The sequence below is a fragment of the Lycium barbarum genome, chromosome 12 (assembly GCF_019175385.1).
Source record: "Lycium barbarum isolate Lr01 chromosome 12, ASM1917538v2, whole genome shotgun sequence".
NCBI lineage: Eukaryota > Viridiplantae > Streptophyta > Magnoliopsida > Solanales > Solanaceae > Lycium > Lycium barbarum.
The window spans coordinates 59,880,375-59,903,073 of NC_083348.1; the positions used below are offsets into that span (position 1 = coordinate 59,880,375).

Genomic DNA, 22,699 nt, shown 5'->3' on the forward strand with positions numbered 1-22,699 from the left:
AGCATTGACATTAATTAATTTATCTTATATTTTTCTCTAATTTTTCAGTTCTTAGGATTTTTAATCTTGTAGAAATACTGTTTTTGAATAAGTTGATAAAGCTGAAAATTATAATTCTTACCGTTTCTTACAAAGCATATAAATGAAGAGATTTTTTCAAAAAATGTTAATTTTTTATGTGCATATGTTTAACAAACTTTAAAACGTGAATTTACCTTTGTACATTTGAAATATGCATATATAAGTATCCAACTTGTTTTTTTCTTTCATTAAAGAGTTAAATAAATTTTGATGCTTTCTATTTTATTCAAAAGCACCAAAAACACAAACCTGCCAACAAAACTCACAAAAGTACATATTTGCAACTAACAGAAAAAAAAAAAAAAAAAAACTCATAAATTGTAGTTGCTATGCTTGCTAACTTCCGTTTTCTTAATCTACTTTCGCGGCAAGAGGGTTACCTAAATGATGTACCTGTTTCCAAAAAGTGAAGAATATAAAGGAATTGGTTCCACAATTTTTTTTATTTTTTTTTTTTAAAAAACCTCTGAATGAAAAAAAAATATGGCTATTCGCGGTAAGAGATATATTTTTTAAAAAAGAAGTCGATCGAAGTACAAGTAGAACCACGTAAACAAAAGGAATAAGAATCTAAACTTAATTGATCACTTATAACATATAAGGATTAAAAATCGCTATGCAATCATAGAATATGATAAATTTCTCACCTTAAAGTTAAATTAAATAAATTGCCAACCTTCTAAAGCTCCCAGCAATTTTCTTTTTTGGTAATGAACTGTAAATATTTTATTACCACAACCAACCATTCCAACAAAACAGCCTAGGAACACCTGTTTCCTAGTCACCCACACAGGTCAACCAGGATAGCAAGTCTCAAGTGCTACTTGCAATTGCCTCAAGAAAATCTATACAATTCCGAGCATGTTTTGAGCCTATGAACATACCTACACTCTCTTTAACTACAAATTGTATTTGTTTAACAACTAAGTCTGTGTTTACAGTGGTAGCTTGAAAGATTTTCCAGTTCCTTACTTGCCATGTGAGATAAATCATTGCTCCATGTACTGCTACGACAGTTTCCTTTTTCATTTTACTCCATTGTTTCCTTCTGATGCTTTGCACCACCTTTCTTGGTTCAGCCTGTGGTATCTGCACGCCCAGCCACTTGTTAATCTCAATCCATAGTACTTGAAACCATTCACACTTCCCAAAGAGGTGATCGAAATCTTCCATTTTGTCCTGATCACAAAGCACACACTCAGCAATATCACAAATCATTCCCATTCCTATCATCCTGTCTTTAGTTAGTAACTTCCTCTGTATGCTAACCACAGGATGAACCTGTGGTTTGGCTGCATCACCTTATTCCATATCAATTCATTTCCTTAATATTGGTTCCACTGCCTATCAGAGTGAGATAGCTGTTACCAATAGAGTATTTGCCATTGGTTGTAAGAGTGTATACACCAGCATTGTACCATTGTTTCATGCCCAGTTTTATTTTATTTATCTTCTTCCAATACCAGCTAGAGTCACTTGGAGCACTATGATCCCATAAGTTCCTATGAGAAATAACAACAAAAAATCGGAAAGAAAATATTTTACCACAACAAAACAAACCAAAAAACACGAACACACATCATTTTCCGCTGTTTCGTCACCAAAATGTTGTTGCTTCCTGTGTAGAGCATCAGAATGACAAACTTTTACCCCGTCCAGATTTTTACTCTTGATTTCCACATCTACTTGTTTCACAATGATCATAGTTTCCATTTATATAGATGTCTCGGCACACTTCTAAAATTCTTCAGTTTCCTCACGTTATAACTTATAAACCGCTACAAAAGTTTATTAGTAGTGTTACTGCACCATTAATTAGCAAAATTTAATTGATTATGGGCTTTAACATAGAATAAATGAAAATATCAACCAAAAAAAAAAAAAAAAAAGGAAAGGAAACTAATGAGAGGGAAAAATGTACGTAACCTGGCTATTAAGCACATTGTACCAATTAATTGATTGAGTTCAAAGTAAAATCAGCAATTAGTTCATTATAACTGGTAACTTCTAAGGAGGCCTTTAATGAGGAATGGGAAAAGAACCCAACTTTTATGAATTTTTATTGCTTTTTAAATTGATATTGGGCAAAAAAAAAAGAGAAAAAAGATAAATTCATTTCTAGGTCATAGAGAGGTGTCACATCAACCTTGTCTATGCCTAACTTTATATTATATATAGATACAAATTAGTTTGTTAGATAATCCTCTGTTGTAAATATTTCAATCCGTTTTATTCCCTGAATGTTGTAATTTGTATGAGTTAAAAGTAGTAATTTTTATTTAGCTTTCTAAATGTCCTTGTTATTTTTAATTAAAATTATCTTAATTCAGTAAGAGCCGCACTGCTAAAACTTTGTATCAAAGCCCGATCACTATCTACCAATATTGGTGGACAAACGAAGGAATCAATCTAGTGAAGATGAGATTAAGAAAATGGAAACTCAGCTTCAAAACTTCATCGAAGAGTCTGGGAAGAGAATGAATAAGATTGAAGAAAGCTAGTAGGTTATGACTTATGAGTCGAAAATTGTAAAGGTTAATGATATGACGAAATGGATTGATTTGACAAAAATAGTAAAGGCATTATGAAAGGACACATGAGAATTAGATTTGAGTATAATTGGGTGTAATTACACAACTTTCCCAGATAAAATCGGAAAAAGATCAAGGCTTTGTCTAGTGGATGTAAAATGCCCAATTCGTGCTTGATTACTAAGCTATAGAAGTCCTGCATTTTTTTGCGCGGATTGCTCTTCTTTTGGGGTGGTCTTTAAATTTTGCCCCTTATATTTGTGGTCTTTAAATTTTGCTCTTCGCTTGAAAAGGTGGGTGGAATACCTGAGGTTCTGGATTCGAACCCCCGCTCAGGCATAAAATAAAAAAATAATTTCGCAAGGCAGGGCTGGGGGGCGTGTATGCCGGATCCGTCGGCATACACTCCTTAAGGAAAAACTAAAGTTATGCCGGATCTGGCATAACTAAAAGTCTACCCCATAAGGCAGAACTTTTCCTTAAAGCATAGTTTAGTTATACCTTATGGGACAGACTTTTAGTTAAGACATAACCAAAAGTATGCCTATAAGACAGAATTTTTCCTCAAGGCATAGACTTTGCCTTATAAGGCAAACTTTTAGTTATGCCTTGAGGAAAAGTTCCGCCTTATGGGGCACACTTTTAGTTATGTCTTATGGGGCACACTTTTAGTTAAGGCATAACTAAAAGTATGCCTCATAAGGCGGAACTTTTCCTTAATGCATAACTAAAAGTGTGCCTTGAAAAGTTAAATAAAATAAAATATATACCTCAAGGCAAAGTCTGTCGGAGGGGGCAAAGCGAAATTCAAACTCTGCCTTGCGATTGTTTTTTAATTTTTGACTGAGCAGGAATTCGAACTTGGAACCCATAAATTTTAGGTGCAGGACAACAATTAAAGACCACCAAGTTGAGGGACAAAAGGTAAAGGCCACCTCAAAAGAAGGACAATTCTGCGAATTGCCCGAAGTCCTGGTCCAAATGAATGAATGGTGCAGATTGCTCCTATGAGCTTGTTTACTACTATGTTGCTCGGACCCTTCACTTTTGCCGCCGTACCCGTGTCCGACACGACACGACACGGGTTTGGGTACGGAATTCGTGTCGGATCCGGTCAATAGAGATCGGATACTTTGACCGAAATTCATGACCAAATTAAAGAAAAATTTTGAGATTGTGATTTCTCAAGATAGCAAAAGGTAGAGATTTGAAGACATGAGATGGCATACCTTCAATATTATGTAGAAAATTTAACTAGTTTCTCGGAGCACGCAGTCTAGCACCTAGTAGAATGGAAGATTGAATCACATGTTTGGTACAAACTACATGTAGGTGCTTCCACAAAAAGCTCTCATAATCTAGGCATATTCTTGTAGCTATATTATTAGAATTTTGAATTATTTTTGCCGAATCCCCGCACCCGTATCCGTACCCGGATCCGTACCCACGAATCTTAAAATTTAGATCATGCCGAGTCCGACCTCTAGATCCATACCCGTATCCGACACCCGCACCCGAGTCCGAGCAACATAGGTTTACTAAGCCCACAAAAGTTTAGATCCACTCAATTGCGTCCACAGGCCCATTTAAAGCTTATGTTTGTTCATTATTTTTGCGCAGACTGGCCTTCTTTTGGGGTGGTCTTTAATTTTTGTCCCTCAAATTGCTGGTCTTTAATTTTTGTCCTTCGCCTATAATATCCCGAAGTACTGGGTTCGAACTTTTGCCTATTCAGGCAAAAGTCTACCTCATAACGCAGAGGTTTGCCTTGCAAAGTTTTTTTTTTTTTTAAATAAAAAAAAAAAAAATCTGCCTTTAGGCAGAATTTTGCATTAAGGCTGAACTCTGCCTTATAAGGCAGACTTTTGTCCCAAATCCCAATAGGCATACTTTGCTACCAAATTCTGTCTTGCGATTTTTTTTTAATTTTTTTGAATGATTGGGGGTTCGAACCCGGAATCCATGAATTTTTAGGCGAAGAGCAAAAATTAAAGACCACCAATTTGAGGGGAAAAAATTAAAGACCACCACCAACGAAGGACAATCGTGCAAATTACCCATGTGTGTTTCTCCAAGACCCACAGTCTTTACCCGGTCCAAAAATAGTGACCCTACTGTAGTATCCATGAACCTAAAGCAAATGGGCAAACTTCTCTTCCATATATATGTAGCACTAGATGAACCATCAACACGGGCCCGACATCAGTAGGTCATGATCTCCAAGACCTCAAATTACATATTGGAGAGAAATAACCGTAACTGGAGACGAACATAGACTGCTTTCAGAGTAACTTTGCCTTGCGTCTTCTTTTCCTTAGTCGTATGATAACATTCCAAATGAAGAAGCTGAGTGCATATACATGGGAGAAGCCAAAAGCATTTGCTTTACGCATTCTAAAAATTTCAACAATACATGTTTGGGTGGCAATATTTTGCTTTTAATTCTCCTAATTAAAGGAACTTGTGGGTATTAAGCATTTCAGGCTGCATTATAGAAAAAGAACTTTAAGATACCAACTTTTATAAGTCAACACATAGGACCATTTCCCAAGCGGTCCTAAAACATCATACAATACAATAACAGAAATAAGCTACCATCTTCGTTGTAACCTTGTAGGCATATCCTTCATTCATTAATATATCTCCTATGTTAGAAATTTGTACATAGTAAAGAATGTTAAAAACATTTCTAACTGAAAAGATGCTACATTAGTCCAAAGTAGGAAAGAGAGGAACAGTAGGGGCAAAATTGAATATTAATAGCCATTAAAAGAAGTATAAAATCTAGATAGTTAAGCTGTAGAAAAGGTGATGCCAAAAAATGAGGTAAATAATCTTTGAATATAAAATCTAGCATATCATCAAAATTCTTTTTGAAATTTCATCTCACCAAAATTCTAGTAGTGACAAAGCAATAAGCAACTCAAATATTTATAGCTCTGAACATTACTAATGATCTGTGTCACATAAATTCCAAAAGATAAAAGCAGGAGATATGCCTATGTGATTATGTTCCAGAAATTACATACAGGAAAATGGTTGTTATCGATATAAATTGTGCCATCGATATATATAGTGTAGTGCTATTTTGGGTCAGGCGGAAATCAAACCTATTCCTTTATTAGCAAGAAACATTTCTATCAAGTATTATAAATCAAACACATAGAACTCTTTACATAAAATTAATATTAACTTAGTCTACCATATATGCCCAATGATAATGGTCCGACTTCTAAATGCCTAATACCTGTGAAGCTATGAATAAGAATACAATCATAGTTGATACTCTAACAAAGTCGAGAGAGGACTAGAAGGAAAATCAGGAAAACGAAATGTCCATGTAACAGAGATCATTATAAGAGGCCTGGGGAGAGAGAAAAAAAATCTAAGGATAAGTTGATTTCACAAAGGAACTTATATAAGCCTATCCTTAGTCCTTACACGTGAATGACATTCAATAGTATAATCTGCTTGCACAGGGAATAAGAATTAGCAGAAATCATAAACTCAAATACATAAAGCAAATCCCATGCCTGCTAGATGGTCTGGAATAGCCAAAGGCAAGAAAAAGAGAAACTTCCATAGAAAGCCGCTAGTGCATAACTTCCATGAAAAAACTCTAGTGCATAGCTATTGCACTTAAGTTCTAGATGATGAGAAGGTAGAACAGATGACCTCATTGAACTTCACACAGCTAGCTTCAATTTCTAATCCTTTATCATACTTGCTCTTAATCAGATTCAGAAAAAATTTCAACACCAAACTCTTAGGTTCAATTGAAATCTAATCCTTTATCCCACTTTTCTTAATCAGTTCAAGAATATTTTTTGACAACATAACTCATCAGATCCCAATAGAAATTTGTAGTGGAACTTCTAAACCTGAACAGGTAAGGACGGTAGAGCAACTCCTAAAGCTTTTCTCAAACGTCAAAAAACAATCTATTAAAACCCTATAAAACTTTTAAAAATGCATCTTTGGACTACTTGAATATCTGAAAATTGTCCCTGCTACATCTAAAGTAATGATAAATTCACACTATCAAAAAATATGAAGATATCTCTGTATACGGTAAAAAACCGGATACGGGTAAATCCGGGGCAACTATGGATCGGAGAGGGAAAAGGGGCGAGAGTTCGTACGAGGACATCACCTTCCCGGATAAGCACTTTGATCGAAGCCGAGTGGAAGCGCCATCTGACTCGGTCTCTAAGCCACCGAGGGTTCGGGATCTCTTTCCGGGGTTTTATCACCGTTGGTCCGGTCTCCGTGAGTCCGTTGTTCGTTGTGACCGTTGCTGGGACGCGTCAGTGGTATCACATCATGGACAGCTACCAACTATGCGTGTGTCAGACGGCGCCGTCAGTCACATCACACCAAACCCGTGCAGGGGCTGTCCCTTTTATTACTATTTTATTGATTCACGTTGGAGAGAGCCCATGGGCTCATTACTATAAATAGAGTACTCCCACCTCCCTTAGGTCGGTGGATTCTTCTTTTACTTTCAAGAGCATTTGTAACACAATATATATATATAAATATATATATATATATATATATATATATATATATATATATATATCCAGTTCTTGTTGAACCTCTTCAATCAACTCGTCATATGTGTAAGCAACCGGTATTTATGCTCCTTATTTGTGTATTAAAAAGTGTTCTTATCCACTCTTTGTAATCCATATTTAGGCCCAAGCACATATCCTATATCCACATACAAATTCAATTGGTTACCAAATCGGGGGTAAATAGTTTGGCGCCCACCGTGGGGCTAGGATAATAGTGGTCTTTGGCCTTAACTTCCACCGCATTCATCGAAACCAAAAACTCCCTCTCCGTCTCTGTGAAAACGGTCCAAATGGCTGACGTCGAGCAATCCGGTCATGTCAATAATGCCGAGATAGTGGCGGAAAACGAAGGGAGCGGACTGCGGGCATTGCCGAACCCCGCTGATCCGAACCCCGTTGATTCAAGGGAAGGACTTAACCGGCAAAACACCGTAGATCAAGAGAATGTCGTTCCGCCGGCAACCGATCCTCTAAACACTCACCATTCCGTTACGTTATCCCGGGATAGGGTCCGGAGAGAGCCAGACGCGCCAAACGACGGCGTTAGCTTGCGTTTAATCTTTGAAATGCTGCAGGAACAAAGGGCGGCAATCGCCGAGCAAGGGCTAGCGATTGCTCAACTGCAGAGCGGAAAGGGTGAAGCAGGGCCGGTAAAGTCAAAAGGTACGGTTGAAACCGGAAGAAACGGAGAACGAATGATCGAGAGCGACGGCTCCGGAGCCGGCTCCTCAACTGAGGTCCTAAAAATGCTTGAGACCTTGGCAAAACGGGTGGATTCGACCGAGAAGAGGGTCGAGACGTACAATTCTCGGGTGGACCAGATACCGGGGGCTCCACCTCTACTGAAAGGGCCGAATTCGAAGAGGTACATCCAAAGGCCTTTCCCGCCAAGTGCAGCCCCGAAACTGATCCCGAAGAGGTTCAAAATGCCCGACATACAGAAGTATGACGGCACCACAGACCCACACGAGCATGTGACCTCATATACTTGTGCCATAAAAGGCAATGATATGGAAGAAGATGAGATCGAGTCGGTGTTGTTAAAGAAATTTGGGGAAACCCTGTCGAAGGGGGCATTGACGTGGTATGACCATCTACCCGAGCATTCGATCACTTCTTTTGAAATGCTCGCTGATGCGTTCGTAAAGGCACATGCCGGTGCGATAAAGGTGCAAGCCCGTAAGGTTGATATCTTCCGGATAACCCAAAGGGACGATGAGCTGCTACGGGAATTCGTCACCCGGTTCCAGAGGGAACGGATGGAGCTCCCTCCGGTGCCAGAAGAATGGGCCGCACAGGCCTTCACAAAAGGTTTCAACATGCTAAGTTCGGTGGCCTCGGCCAAACTGAAAGAGAATTTGTTAGAATACGAGGCCGTAACTTGGGCCGACGTCTACAACAGGTATGAGTCAAAGATCCGGGTGGAGGATGATCAATTCGAGCTCCCTCCGGTAAGGACCAAAGTAAATAGAGGTTTCGAGGCACCGAGGAAGGGATATGAAGGCAAGTCCGAATCATTGAAAGAGAGGTTTCGGCCATATCCCTATACGGAGAAGCAAAATTTCAGGTCAGAAAAGGCAATAGAGAGTCCGAGCCATTTCTCGGGACGGGGCAGCAAGCGGGTTGAACGCCCGTCTAACAGTCGGGGACTCTCGTTTAGGAGCGACACCGGAAGTTCCGCCAGCAATAAATTTTCTCCAAAAATTTCGGAGTACAACTTCAACGTTAGTACTTCGGGACTTGTCTCGGCTATTGGACGTATACCCGATGTAAGATGGCCTAAACCATCGAGGACGGACCCGGGTCAGCGAGATCCAAGTGTAGTGTGCGAATATCACGGGACCCACGGTCATCGAACTGAAGATTGCCGCCAATTGAGAGAGGAGGTAGCCCGGCTATTGAAAAATGGTCACCTCCGAGATCTGCTGAGCGAGCGGGCCAAAAATCACTATAAGGAAAGAGAATCTTATCAAATGCCCGAGCCTGTTGAACCCCAACATACGATCAACATGATAGTGGGGGGCACTGATGCCCCTCGAGGGCCGGTAATGAAACGGACAAAGATTTCTATTATCCGTGAAAAGCGCACTCGAGATCATTCGACCGAGGGATCTATCTTCTTTAATGATGAAGACGCAGAGGGCATCATCCAACCCCACAATGATGCATTGGTAATTTCTATACTGGTCTTTAAAACTAAGGTCAAACGCGTTTTGGTTGACCCGGGTAGCTCGGCCAACATCATCCGATGGAGGGTGGTTGAACAGATGGGACTGCTCGGTCAGATCGTACCAGTGGCCCGGGTATTAAGTGGGTTCAATATGGCAAGCGAAACCACAAAGGGGGAAATCTCACTGCCTGTAAATGTGGGTGGCACCATTCAGCAAACAGTGTTCTACGTGATCGAGGGGGACATGAAATATAATGCCCTATTGGGCAGACCTTGGATACATAACATGAGGGCCGTGCCTTCAACACTACACCAGCTGTTGAAGTTCCCCACGCCGGAAGGAGTGAAAACCATCCGAGGCGAGCAGCCCGCTGCAAGGGAAATGTTCGCAGTAGAGGAAGTGGCACATCGGCCCAAGAGGTCGGAAGAGAAATGTGCAATAGGAGGAGAAGTTCCCAAATAGCAATCAAAGTGCGCCGGGTTTAATCCGGTGCATGAAGAGGAAGATTACGAGGTACCCAGATCGTTTGTCATGCCAGATGACTCGGATGCAACCCAGTCGACAGTGGTGGAGGAGCTGGAGCAGGTCATCCTGTTCGAATATCTCCCGGAAAGAAAGGTATACCTGGGCACGGGGCTCACCCCGGAGCTCAGGCGTCAATTAATTGAATTCCTCCGTGCTAATGCCGATTGCTTTGCATGGTCGCATATAGATATGACAGGTATATCACCAGACATAGCAACTCACAAGCTCAGCCTGGACGGGAGGTTTGCTCCGGTAAAGCAGAAAAGAAGACCCATGGCGGAGGCTAAACACGCATTCGTGAAGGACGAGGTAACAAAACTTTTGAAAACAGGCTCCATACGGGAAGTGAAATACCCGGAGTGGCTGGCTAACGTTGTGGTAGTACCCAAAAAAGGTAACAAATTTCGAATGTGTGTTGATTTCAAAGATTTAAACAAGGCATGTCCGAAGGACTCGTTTCCGTTGCCCCACATCGATAGAATGATCGATGCAACGGCCGGGCACGAGATGTTGAGTTTTCTCGACGCTTACTCCGGGTATAACCAGATCCGGATGTACCCGGAGGACCAAGAGAAAACATCCTTCATCACCCGGTACGGGACCTACTGTTATAATGTCATGCCTTTCGGATTAAAAAATGCCGGTGCAACTTACCAACGCCTAGTTAATGGAATGTTCGAAGAACAAATAGGGAAAACAATGGAAGTTTACGTTGACGATATGGTTGTTAAGTCCCTGGAAACAGAGGACCATTTAAAGCATTTGCAGGAAACCTTCAATGTGCTTCGCAAATACAACATGAAGCTCAACCCGGAGAAGTGTGCCTTCGGAGTAAGATCTGGCAGATTCCTGGGTTTCATGGTGTCAAACCGAGGGATCGAAATCAACCCGGACAAGATCAAAGCCATCGAAGATATCGAGGTGGTGAACAACATAAAGGGGGTTCAGAGACTCACCGAGAGAATCGCAGCGCTAAGTCGCTTCATATCGAGATCCTCGGACAGGAGTCACCGGTTCTTCTCCTTGCTCAGGAAGAAGAACGATTTTGTCTGGACACCCGAATGCCAAGAAGCTCTACAGGATTTGAAGAAATACTTGTCTAGCCCCCCTCTACTGCACACGCCGAAGGCGGGTGAGACACTATTTCTATATCTAGCTGTCTCCAAAGTGGCGGTAAGCGGCGTTTTGGTCCGAGAAGAATCAGGTACGCAATTCCCTATCTATTATGTGAGTAGAACATTGGGGGACGCGGAGACCCGTTATCCCCATTTGGAAAAGCTGGCATTAGCACTGGTGAGCGCCTCCCGAAAGCTTAAACCTTATTTTCAAAGCCATCCCATATGTGTAGTAACTACTTATCCATTGAAAAACATCATGCATAAACCGGAGTTGTCGGGTAGGCTAACGAAGTGGGCTGTAGAGGTTAGCGGTTACGACCTCGAATACAGACCCCGAACGGCCATCAAATCCCAAATCTTGGCCGATTTCATAGCAGACTTCGCCCCGGCCATGGTCCCCGAGGTCGAAAAAGAATTCCTACTAACCTCAGGAAAGGCCACGGGCATTTGGTCTCTGCATACGGATGGGGCCTCGAACCTTAGAGGTTCCGGGCTTGGTATTGTCCTTAGGGCCCCGGCCGGTGATGTCATCCGACAGTCCATCAAAACTGCCAAATTAACTAACAATGAAGCCGAGTATGAGGCTATGATTGCAGGTTTGGAATTGGCCCGGAGCATGGGGGCAGAAACTATCGAGGCAAAGTGCGACTCGCTTCTGGTCGCAAACCAGGTGAATGGCACATTTGAAGTCAAGGACGAACGGATGCAGAGGTACCTCGAGAAAATCCAAGTGGTGCTTCACCGATTTAAAAAATGGACCATGCAGCATATACCAAGAGAACAGAACTGCGAGGCCTATGCATTAGCAAATTTGGGATCTGCGGTCGAAGGGGCCGAAATCAACCCCGGGTCAACGGTGCTACTATCAAACACGGCCATAGAAAGCGGACACGCCGAAATATTCAACAGGTTTGACTTGGGATTGGCGCAACAAATACATTGATTACTTGCGTGATGATAAGCTCCCAAGCGACCCAAAGGAGTCACGTTCGTTACGAACAAAGGCAGCCCGTTTTTGCTTAGTGGACGGCCAATTATACCGACGCTCTTTCCACGGACCTTTGGCTAAATGTTTGGGCCCTGGGGAAACGAAGTATGTGATGAGAGAAGTACATGAAGGAACCTGTGGCAATCACTCCGGTGCGGAAGCTCTGGTCCGAAAGCTTATCAGAGCCGGATATTACTGGAATCGGATGGATGAAGACACGAGAAACTTTGTCCGAAAGTGTGACGGGTGTCAGAGGCATGCCCCGATGGTTCACCGGCCCGGGGAGTTGCTGCATTCGGTGGTCTCACCATGGCCGTTCATGAAGTGGGGGATGGACATCGTGGGCCCGTTACCCCGGGCACCAGGTAAGCCACGCTTTATCTTATTTATGACTGACTATTTTTCTAAATGGGTCGAAGCACAGGCCTTTGATTTGAAAAAATCAGAGAAAAGGAAGTTATCGACTTCATTTGGGATCACATCGTCTGCCGTTTTGGCATTCCGGCCGAAATAACTTGTGATAACGGTCCTCAGTTCGTGGGTAGCAAGGTCAACAGTTTTCTTGAAGGGTTGAAGATCAAGAAGATTGTGTCGACCCCATATCACCCATGTGCAAACGGACAAGCGGAATCCACAAACAAAACAATAATCCAAAACCTAAGGAAAAGGCTAGAAGCATCAAAGCACCATTGAAGAGAAGTATTACCCGAGGTGCTGTGGGCGTACCGAACCACGGCCAAGTCTAGCACGGGCGAGACCCCTTTCTCATTGGTGTACGGGGCCGAAGCCCTTATCCCCGTCGAGGTTGGCGAACCGACTCTCCGGTTCAGGTATACAACCGAGGAATTAAACGGGGAGGCCATGGCCGTAAGACTCGACCTCGCCGATGAGATGCGTGAAAGAACATTGGTCCGAATTGCGGCCCAAAAGCAGAGAACGGAAAGATACTACAATCGGAGAGCCAACTTTCGGCATTTTCGAGTTGGGGACTTAGTACTTCGAAAGGTCACTTTGCATACAAAGAACCCAAACGAGGGAAAGCTAGGACCAAACTGGGAAGGACCGTACAAGGTGACCGGTGTAACGGGCAAAGGGTCATACCAGCTGGAGTCCATGGATGGGCAATGCCTGCGCAACAACTGGAACGTAGCCCATCTAAAAAGATACTACTGCTAAGGTATGATCCTCTCATATACCTTTTGTTAACCGTACTGCCTTTTTACAGGAAGTCGAGGACGGCACAAAAATAGAATTTAGGACTGAAAGCACGTGTTGCACTCTTTTCCTTAGTGCGGTTTTGTCCCAAAATGGGTTTTCCGACGAGGTTTTTAATGAGGCAACAAGTACAACGTGCTACACAACGAAGATAAAGGGCCAGAACTCGGGCACCCGAGGTTACATCTTCCGAGTAGGGGCTTGGTAACACTCACTCGACCCCGAAGCTCGGACAAGTGTTAGGGGGGCACAGTACCCACATCGGAGCATGAAACGATAAAGAGAAATAAAGAAAGAAGCTCATCATTTGCCACGGCAAAAACAAAGGCCGGCCACCAGCCACCTCCTCCGATGTAAGGACCAAACGATCATAATGAATCGTGTCCCATCCAACATTTGCCACGGCAAAAACAAAGGCCGGCCACCAGCCACCTCCTCCGATGTAAGGACCAAACGATCATAATGAATCGTGTCCCATCTAACATTCGCCACGGCAAAAACAAAGGCCGGGCACCAGCCACCTCCTCCGATGTAAGGACCAAACGATCATAATGAATCGTGTCCCATTTAGTGTTTGCTACGGCAAAGATACAAGAAATGAAAATTCTCATATGTACAAACACTTGCAATACAGAAACCATTACAATGACCGTATTTCGGCATTGCTTAATTGATACGCCCTGTACCGGACACTATGGCCGATATTAGACAAGGCCAATGAGGTCATCGCAAACCGGCCATGAAAAACGCCGGTCCTAGAGAAGCCCCTATCATGGGCACAGAAAGGTCCGAAACCCACAAAACATTTGGTAAGTCCCACGGGGCAGAATTAATCAATGACTACGGATCATCTCTTCCGAAAAACGGACCAATAATTCAAAGTAAAATAAAAACAAGCACTCAAACGAAGACACAAGAGGAGTGCAACTTTCATGTACGCAAAGGATACTTTTATAAAGAGTACATTTACATCAAAAGAGTACGTTTACATCAAAAAATCCTATGCTACTCGGCATGGCTAGAGGCAGAATGATCGGACTCGGTTCGTTCGAAATCATCCGAGTCGGACCCGAGGGCATGGTTTGCCTCCTCCTCCATCTCTTTGGCCTGGTTTATCAGGGCCGGAAGATCAGAGAATCCGCGATCGGCTTCTTCGAGGGTGAGTCGCCGAGACTTCCACTTCTCATACTCGGCGACAATGGCAGTATGGGCCTCGGCCGTTTCCACGCCTTTCCAGGCTTCTTCCAAATCGGCCTCAACTTTAGCCAACTTAGTCTCCAGCTCGGCCCGACCCGCCACTGCAATAGTCCTCATATGGACAGCAGCTTCTAGCTCGGCCTTAAGAACATCGTTGGCACTCACCGCCTCCTCCAGCTCGACTTTTAAGCCCTCACTTATCCGAGACCGCTCCTCGGCTTTCTCTTCGAAAACTTTCATACGTTCTTTATACAGAGCGGTATCAGATTCCAGTAGTCGGTTCCTCCCGGCTAAGCTCGCTGCATCGGCTTTCACCAAATCAAGTTCCCCCCGGAGTTGGGACACGGTGGTTTCTAGCTCATCCAGCCTCGACGAAAATTGAGCTTTGTCTCGGCTAAGACAAATCTTCTCAGCCTCGAGGCTTCGGTTATAATCAGTCATGGCGGCCAACTCATTTTTCAAACGACGATTTTCGTCCTTGGCCGCATCAAGCTCGGGACGAAGGTTGGCAAGAACGGCGGCCCGACCCAACTCTTCATCCTTCTCTCGGAGGAGATGCTTGTATTTCTCCGTTTCTCGGCCTTGGGCATCTAGCTGGCCTCGAAGATCATCCATCTCGTGTTGGGCACGAATGAAGGCTTCGTTTGCCAGTACTACACTCTGCAAAGAAAGCAAACGTATAGAATCAAACGAAATGAGCATAAGGTCTATTGATATACAAAGATGGCCGAGAGTCTTACCCGGTTGCCCGCGTGCATGCCTTCGTTCATAAGGCACTGCCAGGTGACCCCGGTCATTTTACGCTTGTCCGAGTCGGAGACAAGAGGACGCAAATAACTTGCTACTCCTACCGGACGTGATAGAAAGCCACAATCCTCGGGGACGGTGATTACGGCCGATCTGGTCCTTCTTGGTTCTACGCTCGGGGCTGGGAAGATAGTCACCAGGTTGTCTCTAGAGCCAGATTCTGACTGTCGGTGGGCCGACCTCGTGACCCAAGGAATTGGAAGATGGCCAAAACCCGCAGCTTCACCGGTAGCAGGAGGAGTAGTTAAAAACATATCTTCAAAGTCTTCAACCCTCGGGGCGGGGGTAGACGAGCTTGGCGTAGACTCGATGTTCCGGGCAAGGACCGGGGGCTCCGGAGTAGAAACAGGTTCGTGGCCGGGCGATGGGCGAGCCTGAATGGGGGCTTCGGTCTCCGGAACTGGAACGGTCCTTTGATCGGTTGCAGTGACAGCCGTTTCCCCGGCTCCTTTACTCCTCTGCAGGGGAGTATCTTCCGAGGAAGTTTCACCTAAAATATCGACAAAGTCAACCGACCGAAGAGGAGCCGGGGAAAGGATTTCTTCCGCACCTGAAGGAAGAACGGGAATCAAGATACCTTCGTTGATAGAAGGCAAGGGCGGTTCGGAGGCAGTATCCTCGGGTATTGGGGCTGTTGGCGGAGCCGGGTCGACCCTCCGAACTATGATGTCGGGCTCCGTTTCCTCTCTCTGGGGCCGAGCAACGCTTCTTGCCTTCTTTCGTTTGGACGGCTGCCCCTTTTCTGAGGGCCGTTTTCTTTTGGTGGCTTCGGCAAGAACACGGGAGGAACCCGCCGTATCGAACGCGGACGCCAGTGCAGGGGAAGCGGCCCCCGAATCCGATCTAGATGCCACCGAGCCCTTCGGCAAACCTGAACGATAAAAGACGTTGGCAGGTTAAGAAAACTGACGACCTCGAATGGCTAAAGATGCAGCAAGATCGAAGGAAAGTCGAATGTTACCATGATTTTGAGCGATCCATCGACCGCGTGACAAGTGGGCCCAAGTCCGGTCTTCATAGGGAAGCTGGTTGAGGAGCGTCGTGACCCACTCGCTCAGATCTCGGATAACCGGGGGAACAAACCCATTTGCTACAAAAATAAGGAAAGGGCGGTGAGAAAACAATACCATAAGCGACTGAACAGGTAAGGGCGATTGCTCAAAGGTTCGAACTTACGTTTGTCGTTCCATTTCTCCGGAAAAGGTAGATGGGCGGCCGGGATTATGTCCTCGGTTTTTACCCGGACGAAGCGTTCTAACCACCCCCTGTCCCGATCTTCGTCCATCTTCGAGAAGAACGGGTTCCGGCTGCGCTTGGTTAGTTTTATGACACCGCCCCGGAATATTCTTAGGGAATACAGGCGTATTAGGTGGCCCAGTGAGAATTCTTTCTCAGCTCTGTTGGCTAGCAACCGGAGGCAAGCAACGACCCTCCAAACAATCGGGCCGATCTGAGCCAAAGTCACGCCATAGGTCCGGCACATATCCAGTATGACCGGATCAACCGGGGGATCGAGCTTAAGGGTAAAGGGATAAGTGTATACGTACAAGAACCCTTCCCAGTGATCGGTAACGGATTCGTCTGGCCCGGGTGCAAAAACCCCTACCGGGCGTGTGTCCCACCCACAGTCTGCCCGGACTGTGTTGAGTTTATCCTCGGTTATGGAGGAAGGATATCGCCTCACGTCGTATCCCCGGTCTGAGACGGCAGAGGGCTTTTCCGCCTCCAGGTCTTTATTGAAGTTAAATTTGGCCGGTATAACATCCGAGGCCGTAGTTTCGGGGTTACTCTTTTGTTTAGTCGGGGACACAGCCTCGGCCCTCGGGGATGAAACTGAAGGAACTTCGGTAGAAGTGGTTTCAGACATGTTGAAGGAATGGAAGGAAAAGGATTTTGGGAAACAACGCAAAGGAAACGAAGGAAATAACGATTTGAAGAAGCAAAGAGCAGTTGGCAAGAATGATGACAAAATTAATCCCCCCTTCTTTTTCGTATAAACAAGAGAAGATTTGGCAACAAATTTGTAATAGAAAGGACGGATCTGGAACACAGAGGGAAGAGGAAAAGAGAGGACAGATCGAAAAAAGTGAAAAAATGAGGGAATGAGGGGCTTTATATAGGCATAAGGAAGGGAACGGTTATCGAGGACGGCCAATCGAGGATCGCCACGTGTCACGTCATTAATGCGAAGCGACGCAAAACGACGTGCAAGAGGCGATTGACAGGAACGGACCATCCGGAATAGGACACGTGGCCGGCAAAGGGGAAGACATGACGCACCCATTCCCGCCAAAATAAGGAGATAAGGATAGGTCGTCCGGATGGTCGGATGTATGATTCATTCACTTCCCGTCACTCCGATAGATCGTTGGTCCGGGAAGCGTGGGGGCTATCTGTATACGGTAAAAAACCGGATACGGGTAAATCCGGGGCAACTATGGATCGGAGAGGGAAAAGGGGCAAGAGTTCGTACGAGGACATCACCTTCCCAGATAAGCACTTTGATCGAAGCCGAGTGGAAGCGCCATCTGACTCGGTCTCTAAGCCACCGAGGGTTCGGGATCTCTTTCCGAGGTTTTATCACCATTGGTCCGGTCTCCGTGAGTCCGTTGTTCGTTGTGACCGTTGCTGGGACGCGTCAGTGGTATCACATCATGGACAGCTACCAACTATGCGTGTGTCAGACGGCGCCGTCAGTCACATCACACCAAACCCGTGCAGGGGCTGTCCCTTTTATTACTATTTTATTGATTCACGTTGGAGAGAGCCCATGGGCTCATTACTATAAATAGAGTACTCCCACCTCCCTTAGGTCGGTGGATTCTTCTTTTACTTTCAAGAGCATTTGTAACACAATATATATATATATATATATATATATCCAGTTCTTGTTGAACCTCTTCAATCAACTCGTCATATGTGTAAGCAACCGGTATTTATGCTCCTTATTTGTGTATTAAAAAGCGTTCTTATCCACTCTTTGTAATCCGTATTTAGGCCCAAGCACATATCATATATCCACATACAAATTCAATTGGTTACCAAATTGGGGGTAAACAATCTCTGGTTTATTTTCACAAAGTAGAATTGTCAACAATGAGACACATTCACAATGAAACACAAATCTAAAACTAATCATGTTTGTAAAACATAGAAACTTAACTGTCACAAAATAGTAGTACGATCAATCAGAATTTTTTTTCTAAGCAAAAAATGCAATAAAAAAATCGACACGGATTAAAAATAATAGAACCATATCTGTCGGAAAACAAACAACATTACGCGCTAAATGCATAATAAACGTACTTCTATTTTAAATATATGATGATATATAACTAATCAATAGAATTAAGCTCGGTGTACGGTGTACCTGTAATATAACATATAGTAATATCTTTGGAAAATGGGTAGAATTTTGGAATATCAAGCTTTCTCTGTTCCTTTCCTGCATCTCATGTTTGCAATTCCATTCCTTTCGGCTCCTTTCCTGCATCTCATGTTTGCAATTCCTTTCCTTTCTTCTCAAAGTAAACACAAAGGCCTACACATAAAAATTAACAAATTGAGAAAACACCAATATCAAGAACAAAGCGGAAGAAACACTAAATTTCAATAACGAAGAATTAAAAAAAAAAAATTGGAATAGAAACCCTTGATTAGGGACGACGGAGAGGAGGAACAAAAGGATCAGCTGCAACAACATCCAACCAAGTCTAGATTCAGTGCATGCAACACTATTACTGCAACAGGGTTGAACCAAAATTGAATGAAAAATCAAACCAATCAAATGGAAAATCGATAAAAGAAGACCTAAAATCAAAAGAAAAAATAAAATAAAATCAGAAGCGAGAGACAAAACAGAAAATAAATAGAAAACCAAAAGTGAGAGTAGAAACAAGACCAAATGAAATTAAATTCATAAGAGATAACAGAGAGAGTAAAAAAGTGAGAGAAAGAAAGGGTGGAGCATTGAAGAAGGAGAACTAAAACGTTAGTGAAGTGTAAAGTGGAGGGCTGGAAGCAAATGGTTCAAAAAAGATAGACACGTGTATTCCAAGAAAGGCAAAAGTAAAGGGATGCATTTTGAATGTAATACACGTGTAAAGGCAATTGGAAAACTACAGTATTCGTCCAGTACAACACACTTAGCTCTGTGTACAATTATTAATTGTTGTGTTCGTCCCTTTCAAGTGTCATTTCTATAATATAGTAAAATGAGTTCAATTTTCATATATACATGTAAATTATACCATCAGATCCCTTCCAGTTTGCGCGGATTGCCATTCATACTGATTGGTCTTTAATTTTGCCCTTCAAATCGCTGGTCTTTAATTTTTCCCCTCCAATTGATGGCCTTTAATTTTTGCCACTATTTCTCTTTTTATGAAAATTTGTTAGCCAAAGTATCTTTATTTGCTGGTCTACGAAATCAAAGATTCCGGGTTTGATCCCAAGCAGAGTTGAATTTTTTTTTAATGGCAATAAAGTTAATCCGCAAAAGTTGTATAGTAACTAATTCGATCGACATAAGTTAATAGACACTTTGCTTTGTCTAGCATAAGTTTTGTAGAAATGAAGTTATGCTAGATAACTTAATTTCTCTAGAACTTATGCCGGACAAAGCAAAGTTTTTATGTAACTTGCCTGAAAAGGCAAAGTAATTAGGTCATACATAAGTAGGCCAAATTCTTCTTTTTTTTTTTTTTTTTTTTTTGATATTAGGAGTATTTTCGGATAATTTGCGATTTACACCCCTATCGTATACGCTTTGTTATGACTTACACCTTATCCTATTGTTTTTAGCGATTTGCACCCTAGTCTCCTTAATTCCTTGCAAAATCTTAAAACCCCATTTTTTTTTGCAATAATTCACAACGGGAAAAATAGGAAAACACAATTAATGTTTCTCTAAATATTATTTTATCTACATGAAAACTGGGTGGGTGTTCTTCCCGCCTTATATACGTATTTTAGGTTTAAGCCGTAGTTCTTCTCTGCGCATCGGTAGCATATTGTAAGCAAATACAAACCCCAACAGTTGCAAGTTATCATATTTGAAAAACGATTCTCAACTTTGTTGCGAGATAGAAGACTCATGCATGGATATGGAGTCTTCCATGTATGAGATAACCTAGTTGACTTACAATAGGTTTTCCTATCTTAAGTGTATATGCAGTTGTATACGTGATATACAAGGTGTATTAGGAGTGTATTTCCTAGTTGTTTGCTACTTAGGACTTTACAATTACTATGTGTATAAATAGAGCTAATCGTACATGATCAATTCATCAATAATACTCAACCTTCTCTCATCTCTACAGCTGTGTAATTCTACATGGTATCAGAGCATCAAACACACACAACTACGCTGCAAAAATCTGTTATCAGTAAACACAACAATGGCCTCAAACTCTGCCTCCTCTTCCTTGTCCCTCTCTGCTTCCTCACTGCATCACCTTATGGCTGCTTGCCCTATCAAGGTAAAGCCTACCAACTACATTATTTGGAGAACTCAAATCATATAGTTGATGCAAGTCATGATAGTGACAAAAATAGTCCAAGAAAACAAGCCTGAGACAGGTTCATCTGAGGACAAATATGATACTGGAAAGCCTGCTGATGAAAAGGAGAAGGAGAAGATCTCTGAGAGCAGTTGGAATGAACAAGATGTTCTTGTGAGGACTTGGATATCAGGAACCATGACTGAGGAAAATACGTATCTCATTGTTGGATGCAACACTGCCAAAGAGATGTGGGAGTGCTTGGAGGAAGCCTACCTTCAAGCAACAAAGGATAAAGAGTTCCAACTTAAGCAACAACTGCAAAACATTTAGTTAGGGACAAAGAAACTTGATGAGTATTTGAAAGAATTCAAGGGCATATGTGATGGCCTTGCTGCTTTATACAAGCCAGTCGATGAAGATAGCAAAGTCATTAACTTTGTTGGACGTCTAGGTTCAAAGTATAAGACCTTTAGGACTGTCATGCTGGGCAAAGTTCCATATCCCACACTGAATGAATTTGTCAACTCTCTTAGAGGTTTTGACATAAGGGAAGAAGAGGAGGAGATGCCATAACAGAACTACAATATGGCTTTCACTACACAAAGAGGTAGGGGAAGAGGAAACTATAATCAGAGAATAGGAAACTCCAACTACAATTCAAGAGGAAGGGGTTTCAGACCTGCAGGACAGGCTACCACAAACCAAAACACTCATAATAACTAAGGCATACAGGGTTCAAATAATGGAAAAGGAAGAACTAGTACTGAGGCCTGTCAAATTTGTGGAAGAAACAATCATTCAGCCTTGAAGTGCTTTTACAGATGGGACTACTCTTATCAGGCTGAAGAAGATCTTCCTCAGGCCTTAGCTGCTGCAGAATCCTACAGGAGAGAATGAAGCCATGTATATGGACTTAGGTGCCACTACACACATAACAAATACAACAGGTAATCTGTCCGATCTCCAAGCTTATAAAGGAACTGATAAAATAATTAGTGGGAATGGTGCACAGTTAGATATTACACATGTTGGCAATACAAAGAAATCAGGATTGCATAGTAAGGATATACTTGTAGTTCCGAACATTGCAAAGAAGCTTCTGTCAGTTAGTAAAATTGCAAAGGATAATTATGCAAAACTTGAGTTTGATGAGTTTGGTTTTTTTGTTAAGGACAAGAAGTCAGGGACACTATTGGCAAGGGACCTAATACAAAAGGACTATATCAACTAAAAGATAACAACCTTTATGCCTTAGCAGTAACACAGGATTGGAAGAAGTCAAAGAGTATTTAGCACTCTAGATTAGGTCATCTTAGTTTGAAGTCTTTAAAATTATTGAGTAGTAGCAAGAATATTGATGTTAGAAGTTGGAACAAAGTGCCTACTGTCTGTACTAGCTGTCAGTTAGGGAAAAGTTGTAAACTTCCTTTTGATTCAAGAAATAAAATTGAGAAGTTTCCTTTACATAAGATACATTGTGATCTCTGGGGTCCAGCACCAGTTGTGTCCTCTCAACATATGAATTACTATGTGGTTTTTGTGGATGATCATACAAGATATACATGGCTTTATCCCTTAAGAATGAAATCTGAGTTTTATGAAGTGTTTCTTAAATTCCAAAAAATGGTTGAAAAACAGTTTTCTAACACTATTAAGGTATTCCAATATGATGGAGGTGTTGAATTCATCCAGGCTGAGTTTGCCAAGCACTTGGAAAACTGTGGTATTATCAGGCATATATCTTTTCCACACACCCCAGAACAAAATGGCATATCCGAAAGAAAACATAGACATATAGTAGAGACTGAATTGATACTTTTGTTTCATGCTAGATTGCCTCAGTTTCTGTGGGTTGAAGCCTTTTTGATAGCTGTGTTTTTGATAAATAGGATGCCATCTTCAATTCTAAAGAATGACGTTCCTTTTGTGAAGTTGCATGGTGTTGAACCAGACTATAACAGCCTAAAAGTCTTTGGTTGTAGGTG

At 42.6% G+C, this 22,699-nt stretch overlaps 1 protein-coding gene across 3 annotated transcripts; it reads right to left on the reverse strand.

Annotated features, from left to right (window-relative positions):
* Positions 1–637: 637 nt before the first annotated feature.
* Positions 638–19,241, reverse strand: LOC132624014 (uncharacterized). Of its 3 annotated transcripts, none has more exons than XR_009576510.1 (3): positions 18,861–19,241; positions 18,581–18,751; positions 638–1,859 (listed from the first exon to the last, which is right to left on the reverse strand). XR_009576510.1 is itself a non-coding variant. In XM_060338835.1 (3 exons), exons 2-3 carry the CDS (start codon positions 18,701–18,703, stop codon positions 895–897), a joined length of 489 nt encoding a protein of 162 aa, XP_060194818.1. In that variant the 5' UTR covers positions 18,704–18,751; positions 18,861–19,229; the 3' UTR covers positions 638–894. The 3 variants fall into 3 exon arrangements, 1 of the variants encoding a protein (XP_060194818.1); XR_009576508.1 differs by having other exon boundaries at positions 638–1,583; positions 18,861–19,233; XM_060338835.1 differs by having other exon boundaries at positions 638–1,260; positions 18,861–19,229.
* Positions 19,242–22,699: the final 3,458 nt, after the last annotated feature.

What these genes read in the sequence shown, in the direction of transcription:
- LOC132624014 (XM_060338835.1), bottom strand. Translation starts at nt 18,703, where the DNA reads ATGCAGGAAAGGAGCCGAAAGGAATGGAATTGCAAACATGAGATGCAG. An exon ending in TACTATATGTTATATTACAG is followed by an intron (nt 1,261 to 18,580) that starts GTACACCGTACA and finishes CTTTGTGATCAG; the next exon opens with GACAAAATGGAAGATTTCGA.